The following is a 19,873-nucleotide window of genomic DNA, read 5'->3' as shown; positions in this document are numbered from 1 at the left end:
TGCTCTCAGGTGGGCAGTCACAGGCCGAGGACTCACTATTCTCCACAGCAAAGGAGCGATCTGGAGTTGTGGACTCTATTCTCTACCCTTCTCTTTGGCTTCTCAATTCTACAATCAGCCCTCTGTATCCACAAGTTCCCCATCCACAGATTCAAAACTATGCAGAAAAGATATGTTGTCTCATTGCTGATATTTTTACTATGCAATAAGGTCTATGATGGGTGTGTCTGTACTGAACATGTACTGACTTTTATTTTTTTGTTATTATTCCCTAAACAAGACATTATGATAATGATTTCCATAGCATTTACATTGTATTAGGTATTACAAGTAATCATGAGATGATTTAAAGTATACGGAAGGATGGGTGTAGGTTATGTGTAAATACTCTGCCATTTTATATAAAGGGCTTAAGCATTCTTGGATTTCTTGGATTTGGGTATCCGAGGGGGGTTCTGGAAACAATCTCCCATGGTCACCGAGGGACAACTATACCTACACATGTCCTACCCACTCCTTGTCAGTCCCTGCTTTCACAGGAATAAAAAACAGAGAAGATGAAACCCTTAATTATTTTGTTTGCTAAATTTTACTGAAAAATAATACTTTAAATAAGAGAAAAAAATGGGTAGGTTCTCCTAAAATAAATGAACATTCACGCCACGATTTTCAGGACAGCTTAGTTCTTGGAAAGTTGATATTCTTGACCATCTCACATATGAATCCAAGAATGTCATTGAAGACTTAGCAAATGGGTTAAAGTGGCCTTTGAAAGGAAAGGTCACAGAGTCCCTACATTTGAATTAAATTAGATGAGAGTACGGTCAGACAAGTTCAGGTATCTGGTGTCTTGGTCTGCAACTGATTAATGGTGTAATAATACAATGAAGAAAAGACTGAAAGGAAGCTAGGAAAGGCTGGGGAGGGGAAACAAGGCTATGTACATTAATGAAACCATCTGAAAAAAGGGTGGAGACAAGAAAACCACAAGAAACAGACATACGAATTTAAGTGAATTTAAATGATACAGCAGTAGAGAGCTAGTCAGCTCTATAACCTCCAACAGCCCCTACGACATTCTAGTAATATATTAATTAAGCTGTCAATATTGTATCACTGCTATTACAAATGACCGGGGGTAATAAGAACCACCATTATTTGAAGCCTCCCCTGTTCACATCACCTTGCTTGACACATAGTAGGTACACAGTAATGGTCACAAGAATAACCCTGAATCATTAAGATGGCTACATTATGTTAGTATACCCTTCCTTTTTTTTCTAAATCGTGGGATAATAATAAATACAAACATATATTTTAAAGATTTCCTTCCAAAATCATTCTTTTTTTAAAGTAAAGAGTAAGTTGGGTCAGTGGCTTCACTAGCAATACCTAATATTTTAGTCATCATTTGACTTCGAGTGACTTAAAAAGGAAGAAAGAAGCATGTGTTTGTGTGTGTGTGTGTATGGGGTGCATGGAGGTAATTTTTTGGTTCTGTTTTGTTTGTCTGCATGTTTGTTTTGGGTTATTGTTTCTGTGGGTTTTTTTGTTATTGTTGCTGTTCTTTGCTTGTTAAGAAAATGATTGGAAAGGCCAAGGTCACATCTGATTCCCAGCTTTATTTCATCAGAGCTATAGGACCAATTTTTGTATCTATGATGATAAAAATATCACCTCCAAGAGTAAATTGTGAGGTGGTATCTCATTGTGGTTTTAATTTGCATTTTTCTGGTGATTAGTACCATTGAGCATTTTCTCATATGTTGGCCAACTGTATGTCCTCTCTGGAGAAACGTCTATCTAGGTCCTATGCTCATTTTTTAATTGGATTGTTAGTTTTCATGGTGTTGAGTTGTATGACTTCTTTATAAATTTTGGATATTAACCCTTTATCAAATATATCATTATGAATATCTTCTATTCAGTAGGATTTTTTTTTCATTTTTTGATGGTTTCCTTTGCTGTGCAAGAACTGCTTAGTTTGATGTAGTCCTATTTCTTTATTTTTTCTTTTGTGCAGCCACTGTTAAAAACATTATAGAGGTTCCACAAAAAATATAAAAATAGAACTACCATATGACCCAGCAAATCCACTTCTGGGTATTTCTCTGAAGAAATCCAAAACACTAATTTGAAAAAATACATGCACCCCTATGTTCACTGCAGCACTATTCACAATAGCCAAGATATGGAATCAACCTAAGTGCCCATCAATAGATGACTGGATAAAAAGGATGCAGTGCATACATATAATGGAATATTACTCAGACATAAAAATGAATTAACCATTCACATCATGGATGGACCTGAAAGGTATTATGCTGAGTGAAATAAGTCAAACAGAGAAAGACAAATACCATATTATCTCACTTAGATGTGGAATATAAAGAACAAAATAAATGAACAAACAAAACAGAAACAGACTCGTAGAGAACTAATGCTTGCCAGATGGGAGGGACTGAGGGGGTGGGGTAAAAATGGTGAAAGAATTAAGAAGGACAAATTGGTAATTATGAAATAGTCAAGAGGATATAAAGCACTGCACAGGGAATACGGTCAATAATACTGTAATAACAACGTACAGTGCCAGGTGGGTACTAGACTAATCCAGGGGGATCACTTTGCAAATTACAAAAATGTCTAACCATTATGCTGTATGCCTGAAACCAACATGAAGTAATACTGAATGTCAACTATAATTGAAACAAAAATAGTAATTGGAGTGTTTTCAAAGGCTAAAACATGAAATTTAACAGGAGAAAATTGTATATCTCTACTAATGTGGCATCTTGTCAAATATGATGGAGCTCTTTGGCAATGCCAACCCACCATTCTAAAAACAGTAACACCACCAGGTAAATGGGCCTGTCTCGTTTTTCTTTCTTTGCTCCTTCTTTAGACCCATGTGTGCTCCTTCTGTGGTTCTCTATTTGTACCTTCATATGTACTTCATGTGTCGGCACCTGTATTTGTTGACATGTCCATCCCACCCTAGGTGTGCATTTCTTTTGTAGCTTTCTTGGTGCTTTAGTTTCTTCATTAGTGTCTTCTCTTTTCTGTTTTATTTTGCTATTTTTCCCTTAAATTTTCTACTTACATCTCTCCACTTATACCTTTTCTCTCTTACTCGAGTATATTATAAAATGTAATTATATGCTTCACAATGCCTTGTGCTTTTCCATATGAACTTTCATTCATGCATTTATATTAAAACTAGGCCAAACCTTTCTTTTTAAAATATTTCTTTTTAGGGGGTAAAAAGAGAGTTTCTTTTTTTCTCACTTGCTTCTGGCTATTACTTTCTATGATTCATGGCTCTTGATTTATTAAAACAAAATTTCTCATTCATGACCTAGGTGTTCTAAAAATTCAAATCAAGTAATATGTAAACTAAGGTCATGTAAAAGAAGATAAAAATGATAGAAAATTATCATTGGAGTCTCCAAATTTAACATAAAACCTATTTGTACTTCACCTATTTCTCATATAAACACAATGTATAGCAATAAAATACAAATTAATCACTTATTATATGCCTCAGATCCTCCATATCTCTGCACAAATTTAAAAACATATTGATAATAACCAATTCAAATAAAAATTATTATAGTTATAGAGACTATCGAGTGTCCTCAAATATAGTTAAACAACATTACAATGTCCCCTCAAATAGGGCAAAAATATGCTTCCTAGAAGAATTAATGTGAAGCCCATATTTAGAAAATTGTAAAGTGAAATGAAATTGATTTTTAGTCTCCCACTATTGTCTTATTTTTTCTCTTTCCTCTGCCCAATCCCCGTCAAGAATTGAAAGCCTTTAATATATAAAATTATTAAATAAGGTGTACCTTTCATAGATTATTAAAAATAAGACTTGAAGGCATACATTTTATTCGTCATATACTTTTAAATTAAAACAGAAAGATTATATGTGCTTTAAATTGAATACCAGAAAATTACAAAAACTGACATTTCCAGTAAAGCCAGAGGGTTATGGAGACTAGAAATATCAGTCTTATTTTTATTTCTGAAATATAAAAAAAAAAATACCACTTGAGACTCAGGAATCATGAATGCTACACTCCTTCATGTTACACTATTTATTCTGTCCCTGTGGTATCAGCAGGTGTCTACAAATCCTATCTGGCAAAAGTTGTATCACTGAGAGCACTGTAACAGTAATTATAGGTTAACTCTCAATTATCAACGATTGTGGATCTGCTTTTTGGATTACAGAAAGATTCTGAGAGCCCTTGTCATTTTGTTAGCATCTGAACGTGTCTTCCTATTTTCTTCCAAGGTCAAAAGTAAATAGCATTAGATTATTCATTTATAACTGCATTTTTCCTCCCTTCTATCTATGTAAAGTAAAATACTGAGGATAATGTAACTCAGGGCATGCCCTTTGTTGAAAGAGTTGATACATGGTTAATAGCACAAGGGCAGGGATTCAGTCCTTGGATCCTTAAAAGCTATAAGGAGTCTGAATACTTTTCCATGTACAAGCTTTGTTTTAGAAGTTCACAAAGCTCGTTTTGGAGTCGAATGGAGAAGTCTGTGATATATAGCACATAGACTGATTCTAACAGATGGATTTTTCCTGAAATAACTTCATTAGTTAATCATTTCTTTTACATATACTTTTTCTAGTTAATTGGTATAGCTGCCAGCTGGAGCTGTTAAGGCTGCTCCAAAGAAAATGGTAGGTAACGAGAAAATTCAATAATTTCCACAATTCTAGGATGAAACTTCTATTAATTTCATGATTACGTATTTGAAAGTTAATTTTTTTTCTTATGGAAAAAATATTTTTTTCCGTCTTATTCCAGAAACCTTATGTTATCTGTATTTAAACCAAATCAGTCATCTAGAAGAAAGTTTTAATTTTAATAAATATAAATCAGGGTTTGCCAAACTTGACACTATTGACATTATGGACTAGATAATCCTTTTTTTTTTCTTTTTTCTTTTTGGTGGGTTGTCCTGTGCACCATAGGCTGTTAATCAGCATCCCTCGCCTCTACTCACTGGATGTCAGTAGCACCTCCAGTTGTGACAACAAAAATTGTCTCCAGACATGTGCCAAAGGTCCCTGGGGGCAAAGATCGCCCCAGTTGAGAACCACTATTCTACCATTCTAGAAATAGGTTGTTCCTAATTTTCAATTCAATTTTTAAAATTTAAAAAACAGTTTAATCTATGCATTTCTGTGTGTATTTAACTACAGACTTGTCTAATATGTTACAAATCATTGCCTTTTAGTCAGGTAAATAAAATTTTTTGGAGGGGATTATGTAAACAGCTCATGCTTTCATTAATCTCTCTGGATAAAGAAAAAAACAGACAAGATAAGTGTCTTATAACTAGCAATGACTATTAATTATCTAAGGAATGTCATCATCATCTTCCTCAAAAAAAGTATTAAGGATATTTTGACCTTTAAGAAAAGTCCTGAATGTGACTGTATGAATAGATAACAAAATTCTGTGGTGGGATCATTTGAGATGTAAATGATTAATGATCAGCTTAGGTGCCTGAGGCATTTTCTAAAAGGGAAAGTAGTGTAATTTAATGAAATGGACATCGAGAAAACTGGAATCTGTTTTGACTTTACTGTATATACTTATGGAGTGACATGGGGCTCACAAAAGGATTAGCCATTCAGATGAAGATATTTACTGGTCTTTGAAATTCAGTGGCAAATATAATGTTCACTACCCATATATCACATAATGATGTTTCCCTAATTTATATATCCATGGATCTAGGAAGAGTACCATAGGAATGAGATGCTAATTACTATGGCTCTGAAAAGGAAAACAATGAGCTTATACTAGTTTAGAATGAAGGTGAGAATATAACAACATAAAGTATGCAGAGAGAATCACTCATTATGTTGAAAAAATAAAAACTACTAAATTCCACCCAAATTGCTATCTTTCTAGCAAAGGTTTTCAAATACAGATTTGCTCAAACAGGCTTTTCATATAAGATAAAGAAAAATTTTAACATTTATCAACTCCATGTTTGAATATAAATTACCCCCAAACTAAGATAGTTATCTAAAAATTTCATAGTGATCTGTCTTCTTAGACTTTCCAGAGTAGCTGTAAGAATTTAGATTTTGCATTTTACTTAAAAAAAAAAAAAAAATTGTTGTTTTTAAATGGGTACGTTACATTGTGATGATTGCCACTTTTTATGTTTTTTTGTTTGTGTTTTTGTTTGTTTTTGTTTTTTTGTTTGTTTTGTTTGTTGTTGTTTTAACACACTCTTTGCTTCAGCATGGCAAAAGAAAAATAACCCCTTGTGAGATTTCAACTAAAAGGACTAAAGATCATGCACCACATACGTGCCTCACCGGCACATAAAGAGCTTCGTTTCGTTTTGTCATGAACTAACCGTGTGACTCACGTACAATCTGCACACTTACTCTCTGCAGGTTCTTTAGACCGGCGGCCGCTGGACGACTTCCTCAGCAGGCTTCGTCCAGAGGTAAAGAGGCTGGTGAGTTCTTCCAGAGGGCTCGTGGGCGTCCGGGACCGGGAGCCGCTCGGGGCCGCCCCGTAGGTGTTCGCCGAAGCACTGACCATCTTGCCCCCGTCCTGTGACACTGGCCGGCTGGTCGAATGAGGCACTGATGGAGAGCTCCTCGAGAGGCTGCCTGAATGCACAGCGTCGTAGGGGGGAGGCCTTTTGAGGCTGAGGGGCGTCAGGGACCTCCCCATGCTCACAGGCGATGGGGAGGCCGAGTGACTTTTCGGGTAGCCATGGGGGGACTGCGTTCGGTACAAAGTGGAAGGCGGAGGAGGGGACGAGGAGAGCACAGAAACAGCAGAAGCAGGTCCTAGGGGTCCGCTCTGGTCCTTCTCCAGTTTAGGATGGCCGGAGGGCAGTGAGGATGGAGAGGCTCCGGCCTGCTGTTTCATGTAAGACACGTTTTCCAGCACAGGAAGCTTTGTGACCTCCAACGGGGTGAGTGGAGACTCATCGGAATTGGGGGAGCACTGCACAGGGGCTGGTGGGAACACCAGCAGTGGGGGTCTGTGAGAAAGCAGGTTGGGGAAGGGCGGGGGGATGTCACAAAGCAAACCCTTTGGAGTACATGGCACTGAGGACTTGGCGAAGTCCACGTCAGGCACGGTGGGAGTAGCACACTGCGAAGAACAACTGTGATGGTCAAAGTCACATTTGGAGTCCTGGCCTAAGTCGTCAAAAATGGGGTATTTCATTTCCTCGTAGACGGCCTCGCTCTGGTCGTCATCCTCTTTCCTGAAGTCTCTGAGAATGTTCCCCACCATCTCGATGTACACGGGCTCCTCCTCCTCCGTGTCCCCTGCGGGGCTGCTGACCTGCGAGAGGGAGGAGTCACGCGTGAGCGACGTCCTCCTGGGCCCGTGCTTTTTGATGTACGTTTCATCAAACGATGTGCTGAGCTGAGTGTTCGGGTTGCGTTTTGGTTTCGGGGGAGGGATCTTCTTTGAATATTCATCACTGTGGGGTCTAGGTTTGGCGGATACTAAAAGAAGAAGAAGAAAAAAAGTAAAATTGATGAATATGATAGGAAAGTTGTCAAAAATAATTTGCACTGGGGTTTACTATTGTAAACTTTTGATGGCAGTGGAAGTCTGCTTTATTTCTATTTTGGGGCTTAGACTAAAAGTCAAGCAACAACAAAAATCAAGCATTTCCCATGTTTAGAGAAACCTGACGACAGAACTACAGTAATATTTATCTTCAAACTAATATTTATAATCCAACACTAGTAAATACATTAATACCAGGACTATTCATTCCTCTGCCTTAGAATTTCTAAATAGAAAACTTCAGATGAAACATGTTGGATAAAAACAATCACAAATTTCATAAAGATTAATCTCCAAGAATCGGGGGGAAAAAAAATCTAGAATTTCTGTTAGCACAGATGGTCACAAATACACCATGGGGACTGAGCCCTTTCAATGATGTGGCTGTTGCACATGCTCACAACTTGCTTTCATTTAGGATACAATTGCCCGGGCCGCTAGACTTACTCTTTGCCTTGGTTCAGATAAATAACCTCTATAGAGATGGGTCTGACACTTCAGGGGAAATTGATGTGAAAATCTTATGAGTCTAGACAAGTTAATCTCCAAATCTCCAGGTATTGTTGAGCATGGTGTATTTGTCTGTTTTTGTTCATAAGATCTCTTATGATAACCCAAATGCTGTCTTGGAATGAATTTATTAGATATGTTGTACTGACCCATCAGAATCCCCTCAAGAGTTTTACCAGAGAACAATGAGTAAGCTTTAAAAATAACTTCTGGAAACTGACAACAGATATGCATATGAGCGCATCCCACAGCGTGCTGGAAGCCCCCTTTGTGAAGGAACATAAACAGACACCATACAGTAGGGTGGCACAGGCTGGCAACACGTCTGTGATTGAAGTCAATTGTTTAGCATACAGGGAAGTTACCGGAGTCTTGTTATTATCTCATTATCTCATTGTGTTGATATATGATTACAATGATTATTAGTATGTGGCAGAACGCAGTTGTTTGTGGTAAATGGTAGCATATAATGCAAATTGACAGTATAGCTTATAGGTGTAAAACTATGAGAAAATAACAGACTTCTCTAGAGTCTGCAGCCTTCAGGGAGGAGGATCTCAAGACACAAATCAGGAAACACCTGAAATCACCTTTATTTTTATCAACCAGCACAACGCAGGAGATTCTCTAAAACTTACTAAAGGAGACACAGGATTAGTTAGGCAGCTGCTCGACTCATCAGCCCTGTCTTCAGAGAAAGGGAACCAATCAAATATTCTAGCAGTGGCTATGCCTCTCACTTTTCTAGGTCATTTCTGCTTTCAAATATTCTGCTCCACTGTGTTGATTTTACTCACGACATCAAACAGGTTTTTGAAGGCAAGGTTCTTAATGCATCTAGACGTTTTCTTTAACTCATATAAGGAAAAACTACACATCCTTTTCCAGGGAGTATAGCAGTGGAGTCTTTTAGTGCCCAAAGCAAAAAGCCTAGACATAATGGGGTGAAAAACACCCAGACAATTCTTTACAAGGGACCCAAAGTGACCAATAGCTCCTCTATCTCCTACTGGTTTAAATTTCACTGGTTTGGAAATGTACTGTGTATGTTCATTTTCACAATTTAAATAAATCATCAAGTTATATACAAAAATCTGAGCCCAAATAAAGTAAAATTATACATCATTGAATAAGGCTGACTTAGTACTAGAGATACTTGGAAAGAATGAGGATTAAGAACAAAAGTCCACCCCCACTACTCTTCTGAGCCTTGTTTCCTTCCATCCTTCACCTCCACATATCATTCTAGGCTGAATAACTTATGCTCTAGGAAAATATTTGCCTCCGACTACTGGGTTCTAGGAGTTGAATGGTATGAGCTTGGGGAAATCCTTAGAGGACAGAAGTCTGAACAGTGAGGTGCTCTGTGAGTAGAGGGTTAACCTAAAGCTAGGAATTAATGTGTGTCCATGTGATGGATGACTTCATTGTACGGGAAAAATCATACTTAGAATAATATTTTCATTTGTCTTCCTCCTGAATTATAATTCACTTTTGTTTTTTTGACCCTTCACTAAAGTCTGATATTCCAACTTAGACTTGGGTAGTTGTAGGGAGAGAAATAACAGGACAGGCAGAATTCAAGAATCCACTGACCCCAAGCATACATAGCAGCACAGCATGAGGAGAGACCATAGCCCAGATTCCCAGGCAGTGAGGGGTCAATGGGTAGAGCTGGGAGGGACATGATACTCAGGAAAGTAGCAGCCCTCTGAACAACCCTGGAGCCAACATCCCTCTTCTCAGGTAGATCAGAAGGCAGCCTTTGGAATGAGCAAGATCGATGCTTGGGTTGCAGCCAACCTCTGAGAATACGACACCCATTTTGTTTGCTGAGAGAAACAGAAAATAAGTGAAGGCCCTTCAGATCTATGAAATGATTGAAGAAAGAAAAGGTTTTATTCTAGAACACAAGGTAGTTAGAATTAAGGTAGAGCAATTATTCACTAAGAAGGAGTTTAGAGAATCCATTTGTATTGTGAAGACAATTTCAATGTCAAACCAAGTATAGGTGCTGTCTGACAAAGGGAAATAAAATACAATATGTAACTCTTATGGTGATTCTGAGATAACCAAAACTGACCATTGCTATGCACTGAATTGTATTCCCCCAAAATTCAATGTTGAAGTCCTAGCTGCCCAATATGATAGTATTTGGAGATGAGGTCTTTGGGAGATAATTAGATTTAGATGAAGTCATGAGGGTTAGGCCCTCATAATGGATGGGATTAGGGTCCTTATAAGAAGAGACACCAGGGAGAGTGTTTGCTCTCTTATTCTCTCCACCCTGTGAGGACATAGGGAGAAGGTGGCCATCTACAAGCCAGGAAGAGTTCTCACCAGAAACAACCGTTGTTGTCACCTTATCTTGGACTCTTGGCCTCAAAAAACTGTGAGAAAGTAGATGTTCACTGTTTAAGCCACACAGTCTATTGTATTTTGTTATGGCAGTCCAAACTGACTCAGATAACGGTTTATTTATTAAGCCCTTAATTAATACCCTGGACAGCTGAATAATGCACACCCACTTTAATTTCTTCCCCTGGCATTGGAGTACTTTAACCAGCTTTATTATTTTAAGAATTAATACAACTCTTTCCAAGTCTTTTAAATTTAACTTTCACCTGCCTCTACCCTATGTCCCCTTATATTCTGAAACCATGTCACAGAGATTATACTACAGCTAAATATAAAGATGCTCTTTCCAGGTATCCACCCAGAAGCACCTGCAGACCACTTGGCCTATTGTTACTGTTTTTCTTCTCAATCAGACTCTCCAACTTCGCAACTGTGCCAAGGCACATGCCATTTGATTCCGCCCCACTTTCTGGATGTGTTTTGTTTGCTGTTGTCATAAGCTTTGGCACGTTGACTCCTTGCTCCACTCTGTTTTGCTGCCCACCAGTGAAGCAATTCTCCAGCCGGCCTTGCTCAGGGAATCCTTTCTTATCTGGGCAAGTTTCTACCCTCTACCCTTCCCTGCATGGAGAAAAGAGACTAATGCAGGCAGACTCATAATCCAAGCACACTTTGCTTCCTGGTCCTCTTCCTTTGTATTGATCTAAATTTGAAAGGAGAGTATTAAGGCTTACTTAGAGAGTAAAGTGTTAATTACAGATGATTGGAATGAATAAACAGATTCGTTCCTTCAATGTTGGGAGACTTTTTTCCTAGGCATTATCGGAATCCCATTTCATACCTTCCTTGCAATCTCTCCAGAAAATCAGAGAAGGAAACAATTTATTTTCTAATAAATTGATTTTTTTCTCTCCATTTGTCAATATCTTAGTCCATGTGTTGAGTAAATAATTTATGGAGCAATAAAAATTTGTTTCAACTGTCATGTTTTTTGTTTTTTGTTTTTTGTTTTGTTTTTAAGTTTACCCATATAAAGCAAAGTTTTAAATTTTAAGCAACATTGTCACATAATTAATTGTATTTTAACCTCACTCTAGGAAATTAAGAATTAAAGAAAAATTCATCTGTATAAAGTCATTTCTTTAAAAGTTACTGAAAAATAGTGTTGATTTATATACCTAGATGCTAAAACACTGCTAATAAAAAAATTTTCACTTCAAATTTCAACATTTAACCAAATTCAACCATAATAAAAAGTGATTTTTATTGCTTCGGAATGAATTTTAAATTATTTCTAATAAGCCCAAATATAGAAGCAATAATTCCTGTTCAGCTCTCATAACACAAATTTTAACACTTAAAATAGTATAATGACAGTAACATTGAATAAGCAGAAAGTGACATTTTTGAAATGAGATATCTGGGAACAAAGGTTATGCATGGCTTTCAGTCATGCCCAGATGATCTGTCTTTCACAGTTAATTTTGGAAATCCACCATGTCCCTTGTCAACCTATCCTTCTGAAATATTTTTTTTTTCCTTATTAAAAACAAAAAGAAGTGTAATGCAAAACCGGTCTTTAGTATCTGTGGATGTTTTTGACCCAAGAAGTGAAAAAACAGACAGAACACAGGTCATTATTTCCTCTGATAGAAAGTCTCTTCAGCCACAGACTCCCAGAATTTGAAGGGTTCTTAGACATTATCCAGTCAAAACTCCATGTATTACTGATGGAGAAATATATATTCCTTATCAACTACTTAAAAAAAAATAAATCTCATAATGTAAATTCAATCGTTTTTACCTTTTAAATCAAAGGAAAGCAACAAAGGGAAAAGGCTATGATTACATTATTTTGATGTCATTATACTGTATATGGCATAAGGTATCACTTTAAAAGGTCTTCTCAGCCCATGCTATAATGATGGAACCATAACTTTTAGCTCTAGTTACAGAAGTATATTTAAAGAGGCAATTCAAATGGGGAAATGAGAGCCCAGTGAAGAGAAATAAGACCTACACTGTTTGATACTGGTACCAGCTGATTCTAGAAGGTGAGAGACACATTTCCCACTTTCAGTAGAATTGTGCTCACAATAACTGTCTTTTCACAACTCAAGATTCCAAAGGTTTGAGGAATATTTTTATTTTCACAGTCACAAGCTCCACAGTACCATCACAAAATTGTTCCTTTTTTTCCCTTTTAATTAAGGTGTTTATAAAGGGATGGAAGTTGCAGATGTCTTTAATATATGATAGTAGGACCAAGAAAGTGTGATAACGTACAAAAAGGATTGCATTTAGAGTTGTAAATCTGGCAACAATATATACGAAGAACACAGATCAAAGTTTGGGTGGAAACAGTGTAACACATGGAACTGGCTCAACACTGCGGTTTTACAGTTGAGTGGGACTGAAAGAGTTTGGACTTAAGCTAGAAGACTTGATAGTCGCTTCTTTGCCGCAGTCATGCTGCACCAGTTTGGCAAATTATTCTGGAGTACATTTTGATTTATATTCACTTTTGTCACATAGATAGTAAGGGACTGTAATCAGAACCACTATTTTTTAAATTACTCATCTCAACCCATTAGTTGAAAACAAAACTGGAGTTTTTTTAACTAATATTTTTAAGAATGTGAATTAGAATAGTTTAGAAAACATGAGTACATTTCATGTGATAAAAGCAAACATTGTTTCTTGAAACTATTTATTTATAAATATATAGATATTTCCTAGGTCTCCCATATCTCTTATCACAGGTGATGCTGAGGAATGTTTGAACAATCCTAAAGCAGAAAACCTCTGGTTGACAGGCTTCAGCAAGGAATCCATCAATTATTTTCCTCCCTGTATATGCATACGTTTCCATCCCTCAAGAGGCGGGGTCTATTTCTTCTACCTTTAAATAAAGCAGCTATTGCTTTCTCCCAAAGGAAACCAGGCACTATGAAAGAAGTTTGACTACTCTGAGATCACCGTGCTGTGAGGAAGCCCAAGATAGCAATGGGAAAAGAACCTAAAACCTCAATCAATAATGAAAATAAAACCCCAGCCATATGACCCTAGTAGAGCTGACCCAGTCACTTCCCAGCTATTTGAGCCAGCTCAGGTGAGACAGCAGGCACTTCTGATGTGGGGATGACACATCATCCACACCATGCCCTACTAAATTTCTGACCACAGAATTATGAGCAAATATGATCATTGCTTTTACATCTCTAAAGGTTGGAGTAGTTTGTTATATAAGCATATACATCTGAAACAGGTACCAGAAGTACAGTTCTTCTATAAGAAAAATCTAAATCTTATTCATTGGTTCTGGGACTGGGTGGTGGCAGAGGAAAGGACAGTAGGGAACCTGTTGGGAGGCTGAAAAGTTGGTGAGAAAATTGCTGCTGGAGGATAGAGAAAAAGAGAGGTATGCTATACTTGATAAAAAAAAAAAAAAAGACAAGACTGTGTAATGTAGATAATATAAAATGTACCTAATGAAATTGTGGACCTAGCTAAGGAGAGTTCTAGAAGAATGTGAAAGTGCCAGTTGGCATGTTTTAGCCATGTATGATAAGGGATTGTGGGGCAGGGGGACCCAGGAGGGAGGTTCAGTTCTCAAAAAATGAAACAAAATAGTTCCAACACGGGATTTGCCATGAATCCTGCTCTGAGAAGCCAAAGGTTTTCAAAGTGAAAAATGGCCACAGAACAAAGGCCTTGGAGGAAAAATCAAATTAAAGGTGTGGCTGTAAAAGATCTTGTTGAGATCTCTGTAAGATTTAAGGCAACAACCCCAGGGATTTTAAGAATCTTACAACCCTAGGAAGAGATGGGCATTACTCAAAATAATTTGTTCCTTTTGTCTAATGAAGTAGAATATAATTTGATTCATAGGAAAACCACAAAGATTAGGAACGAACTTTGCCAACTTTGACTAAAAGGGACAGAGACAGTTCAAATTTAAATTTGAAAAAGCCTTTCGGCCCCCAAACAATGAAGGGCTGGAAGAGAGCTGGGAAAACTACTCAGGTACAGGTCATTTCTAATGAAAGAAGGAAAAGAAAGGCTGATTCAGAGAGCAGATCTAACAGCTCAGAAAGCAAAGTCAGAGAACGACTCATACCAGGGAGCAGAACTGGGACTGAATCACTATTTCCTGCCCTTGGAATAGAGAGAATTGGGTTCATATACACAAAGAAGCCAGTGACTTCTCCAACCTCCAGCCGGCACTTTTTTGAACAGTACTGTACACTGCAGTTTTCCTGGTCCTGATACCTGTCTATGCCAGGTTTTGTAGGGCAGATAAATTATACTTTTAGTTCAAACACCTTTGCATATGAGAAATGTACCCAAGGAGTCTCATGGCACCCAGGCATGATTTATATAATGAAATACTGGATTTTAAGCTGATGTTATAATGCAAGGACTCCTTTCAGCAAGATGGTGACAGCATTTTGCCCACTGGAAATACTGTGGCTAGAAGGCAAGTTGTGGTAGACAGTTTTCGAAGACAGCTATCCTGTATTCCATCCCTCCTGACGTGCATTGTACCTATCAATAGGTAGAGCCCCTCTTCCTCTCCTTAAATCGGGGCTGGCCTTGTGACTTACTTTGACCCACAGAATGTGTACTTTGAGTCTTGTACTTAAGAGAACTGACAGGTTTCATTTCCTCTATCTCAAAAACCAATTGCCAGGTAAGACTTCTGAGACCAACGAGCTATGAAGAAGCTCAGCCTAGTCATGTGAAGAGGCCATGTAGTGGAGAAAGAAAGCCCAGACATGTGAATGAAGACATCTTGGGCCTTCCAACTCACCTCAACTGCCAGTTGAATACAGCCAAATAAGAGACCACAACCAATGTCATATTAGATTAGAAGAACCACCCATATAATCCACATCAACTCACAGAATAAGAAATAATACATTGTTACTGCTTTAAGCCATAGTATTTTGGGTCGGTTTATTACATAGCAATAGATAACTAAAAAAAAACCAAAAAAACAAAAAACAAAATTTGTTTCCTGTTTTTGTGGATAACTCATAGAAGATGCTATTGCTGTTTTCCTGGAACTAAAGTAACAGAAAGCATTTTTCCAGAATAGAGAAATTAAGGAAGTAAGATTGCCTTCTGAGTATTATTGAATCACCAAGGGATAATTCTGAGAAAGCACATAAAAAGAGAGTACATACTTTCTGGTCCAAAAGACTGGATTGAAATCGGAGTGAAGGTATTGACATATATAAAGGAAGAACAACTAGAGGAAAGCTTTCCAGCCTCAAGGAACATAAAACCAGGAGACTCACAGAGAGAAACTTGGCAGCCCCCACAGCAATGCCTAGGGGATACGTCCTCTGTTAGAACCCTGTTGTGGGCACAGACCCACCATGCTACCAGAGCCTGAAGCCTCTACATATATGATTCGTTTTCTGACTACAGGTTCACCAAGAAACCTTTTAATAATTTTGACTTTCAAAATATTATGCATATGTTTTTCACTAGAAACAAGCAAAGTGGAATTTGGTTTCATATACTGCTATGGTCTGAATGTTTGTGTTCCCCACCCCCACCCCTAAAGTCGCATGTTAATATGTTGAAATCCTCACACCCAATGTTATTGCGTTAGAAGGTGGGCCTCTGAACCTTCCTGTGTGCCCATCAGTGTGCGTTCTTGTAAAATCCAGTCTTAGTGATAACCTTGCTAAGTCAACTTAATCAGAAGCCCCCCACCACCTATACCTGACCACCTTCGATATCTGATCAGGACCTTCATGCTCCACCGTCCCCCACATGATGTCTGATCATGGTGGTCTATATTCAGCAAGAATTCTATTAGGTTGGTTCAGCCAGGACCCTGCATACTCCTGATGTTTCCTTTTAGTAACTTTCTATCGACTGACCCTCACCACCGCTTGGCTATAAGTCCCCACTTGCCCATGCTATATTTGGAACTGAGCCATTTCTGTACTGAGGTCTTTTTTCCCCTATTGCAATTGTCCTAAACAAAATTTGTCTTTTCCACTTTAACTACTATGAAGTTCTGATTTGGTTTGACATCCCTGAACCATACATAGCTGGTGTCTTTGTGGCCGTCACATATTAGCATGAAAGTCACTTCTTTAGTGAAGTCTTTCGTGGCCACCCAATCTGCCTCTCTCTCACTGGATATTTCTCTTGTTGGTTTCTCAACGGCTTTATGTAAGCTTCTACGTGCCTGTGTATGTATTTTCCCCACTTGAGAGCAGTGATTACCCATGAAAATAGTGATTCCCTGTTTGTTCTGATCTTTGCTAAATCATCTGTGTAAAGTGACTAGAAATTCAGATTCTTGGTAAATATCTGATTACTGTCCAGTAAATGGTAGAGCTTTGCATTCTCTGAGTCAGCATTTAGGACTTCAGGTCTTCTCCAGTACATCTGGAGTACATTTTGACTTATACTCACTTTTGTCACATAGATAGTAAGGGACTGTAATCAGAACCACTGTTTTTTCAAATTACTCATCTCAACCCATTAGTTGAAAACAAAATTGGAGTTTTTTTAACCAACATTTTTTTAAAAAAGTGAATTAGAATAGTTTAGAAAACATGAGTACATTTCATGTGATAAAGACAAACATTGTTTCTTGAAACTGGAGTCATGAGCAATCCCATAAATTTCAGTTTCCTTAGGCATTATTTGGGCTACGAGGCAGGAAGATGAGGAGGCATTTGAGGGAAAATAACAGTGGCGGAAGAAATGAAGGTGTTGGTAAGAAGGGACTCAATAGAACAATATTCAACATTACCCACAGTAGAAATCGAGGCTAAATATTTCACTTGACAAAACAGAAGTCCAGAAAACTTCACTGAGAAATTGAAATGGTCCTCTTTCAATTCCCTTATACTAAGGAAAGGTCAAGTGGGGACACAATGGAACGCAGGGCAGACAGAATTCACAAGTTAGATCCTGCAAGTTAGAACATGTAAGGTCTAATGACTTTGTAAGCAATATCCTAGACCATGAATTTTGAGGTTATAATAATCATTTCCCAAAAAGAAGAACCTTCCTTGTTGATAGAAAACTTAACAAAGCAAGGCCATTTGAAACAATGTCACACATGTGGAAACAGGAAACAAAAGTACCTTAAAACTCTCATCCTTGCTGTGTATGAAAGAGACACTGTAGTGGGATCTTTATGTCATAGTCAAGAACTACTATCAATATAATAATAGCATACTAGATCTTCCATCATCATCAAACATAATTTCCATTCTTTTTTTCCCTTGGCTTCCAAACGACCACTGTTTCCCACACTTCTCAGATGTGTACGTATTCAGACTTTGCTCTGACATTTTTCTCTGCTCCTCCACTACCTTACATAAACAAAAACCTTCCCATGATTTAAGGCTCAATTAGAGTGTCACCACTTCCTCCCTTCCCTCACTCTTCGCTTTTATATTTGTGCTTCACCTATTTCTTTCTTGTCACATTCTTCATTTCCTACCTTGTCCTTGGTTATCAGCGTTCCTCTCCTAAAGACTACAAGCTTTCCCAAGGCAGAATCAATTCATTTTTTGAAAACCCCCAGCAAACTTAACAGAGGGACTTGCTCCCAGTGGGTATTTGTTCAATAACTACCATATATCATTAATTGTTCACAGGACAATAAACTACTAATGCATAATGACATTAAATTTTCAATTATCTTCCTCATGCATTCCTTCAGATTGTTTTCCTTCTTCCCTCCATTTCCAAAGCTTTTTAATGAAAGTTGATCTACTTAGAGTTTTTAGGAGTAGTTTATCTTAAAAACTCGCTTTATTTAGGACAAGAACCTAAATAAAACTATGTCTACACTACTACAGGTTCTCCAAACCTATAACACTCATGTTTCTCCCCCCTGTACCAATATCCTCTACCTGGAGGTCGATCAAATGACACTTAAGAAGTCCAAGCCAAGGAAAACAATACACGCATTTAAAACTTAGATATGGCTGAGTTATTAAACCACTGATTATAACTCTTTATCTCTTTGCCCAAATATTTTGAAGCTATCAGCTTTACAAGTTCACAGTAGCTATCGCTTGTAGCATCACTACCTGCAGAGAAAGAAAGTTACCAAATAAATAAGCTCATTTCCTGAGTCTTGAGGGGGAAAAAAAAAAAAAAAAGTGACAACAAAAAAAGTAGCCATGGAAAAACACATGATGCTGAGCACGCAACAGAAGCTCAGTTAATTTGGATTCAACCCAGGAGGGTATTATGTTAAGGGAAAGTAAGTTGGGAGAAAAATCCGATTAACCACTGGAACATTCCCCATCCCTGGGGCTGGCAGTGCTGTAGAAGCCGAGTCCCTGCTGGGCCATAGATCCAGTCTACTGAGGATTAGCCTTTGTAAGTCTGTCCTGGTGGAGATATAATGATAGAAACGTTTGTGATCTTTTAAAGTATCTGAGATCACAGATCTCAATCAGCGTGAAATTACAGAGCTATAAAACATTTCATTCAATTTCACTGAAGTTGTGTTGATGTGTGCTACCAACTTCTCTAATGGAAATACAGTGATGGTAATAATAGTAATAATAGCTATCCTGAATCAAATGCATTTTTTTGCATCAGGTCGTGTGTTTTGGGAACATTATTTCATTTAATCCTTAGGAGTTAATACTCATATGAGTTAGTCTTCTAAAACCCATTTTATAGGCATTGAAATTACATTTACAGAAAAATTGAATTACTTGCCCAAGTAGTAGAAACTGGCGTTGAAACCAGGTGATCTGACTCCAGTTGCCATACTGCCAAAGAATAATTTGCCTTTATGGATGATGGTGCTATCTGTTGTACCAATATATAATTAAGTGTGTTTTAACCATTTAACAACAATGCCAATACTCTTCCATGAGTCAGATTAGCCTAAATTCCAATCCCAATTTAGTAGTTGTGTAACCATGGGAAAGTGAACTCTAACCTCTTTAAGCCTCAGTGAACTCAACTGTTGAATGGGTATAATGATACTTATTCACAGGGTATTCTGAGGATTTAAATGACACAATGCCTGAAGTATTTGCATACTGCTTGGGTCATAGGAAGTAAAGCTTAAAAAGTAAAATCAATATCATTATCAATTATTATCAGTAGTCATAAAAAACTCTGACTACGTTGGAAGATATGTAATGAGAGCATATGCCTTCACACATACTTTACATTTATTTAGCACTGAGCTATAAAAATTAATGGTGCCAATGCCAGAAAGCCTACTGGTTCTGGGAAATTGTAAAATGAGCGATTGCCTAAATATATATAGATTTTATGTTCACTGAACTATGAAATCAATATTTCAGTTTCCTTTTCTATTAAGTTTATATCCTATGTATATCCACATAATAGAGTAAGTGAATTTATTTTGAAAACTGTATTCTTTCCTTTAAAATTACATA

At 37.5% G+C, this 19,873-nt stretch overlaps 1 protein-coding gene across 2 annotated transcripts in view; it reads right to left on the bottom strand.

Annotated features, from left to right (window-relative positions):
- NYAP2 (neuronal tyrosine-phosphorylated phosphoinositide-3-kinase adaptor 2) overlaps window positions 1-19,873 on the bottom strand; it is a 240,254-nt gene that overhangs the window by 87,647 nt on the left and 132,734 nt on the right. For both annotated transcript variants that reach the window (XM_019736641.3, XM_088793756.1), the window contains exon 4: window positions 6,437-7,522. In XM_019736641.3, the coding sequence (XP_019592200.2) occupies window positions 6,437-7,522 (1,086 nt within the window). The remainder of the gene's footprint in view (window positions 1-6,436; window positions 7,523-19,873) is intronic.

The sequence above is a fragment of the Rhinolophus sinicus genome, chromosome 17 (genome assembly GCF_057876585.1).
Source record: "Rhinolophus sinicus isolate RSI-liver-muscle chromosome 17, RSI-T2T, whole genome shotgun sequence".
NCBI lineage: Eukaryota > Metazoa > Chordata > Mammalia > Chiroptera > Rhinolophidae > Rhinolophus > Rhinolophus sinicus.
This window is presented reverse-complemented; position numbering and strand designations above follow the sequence as displayed.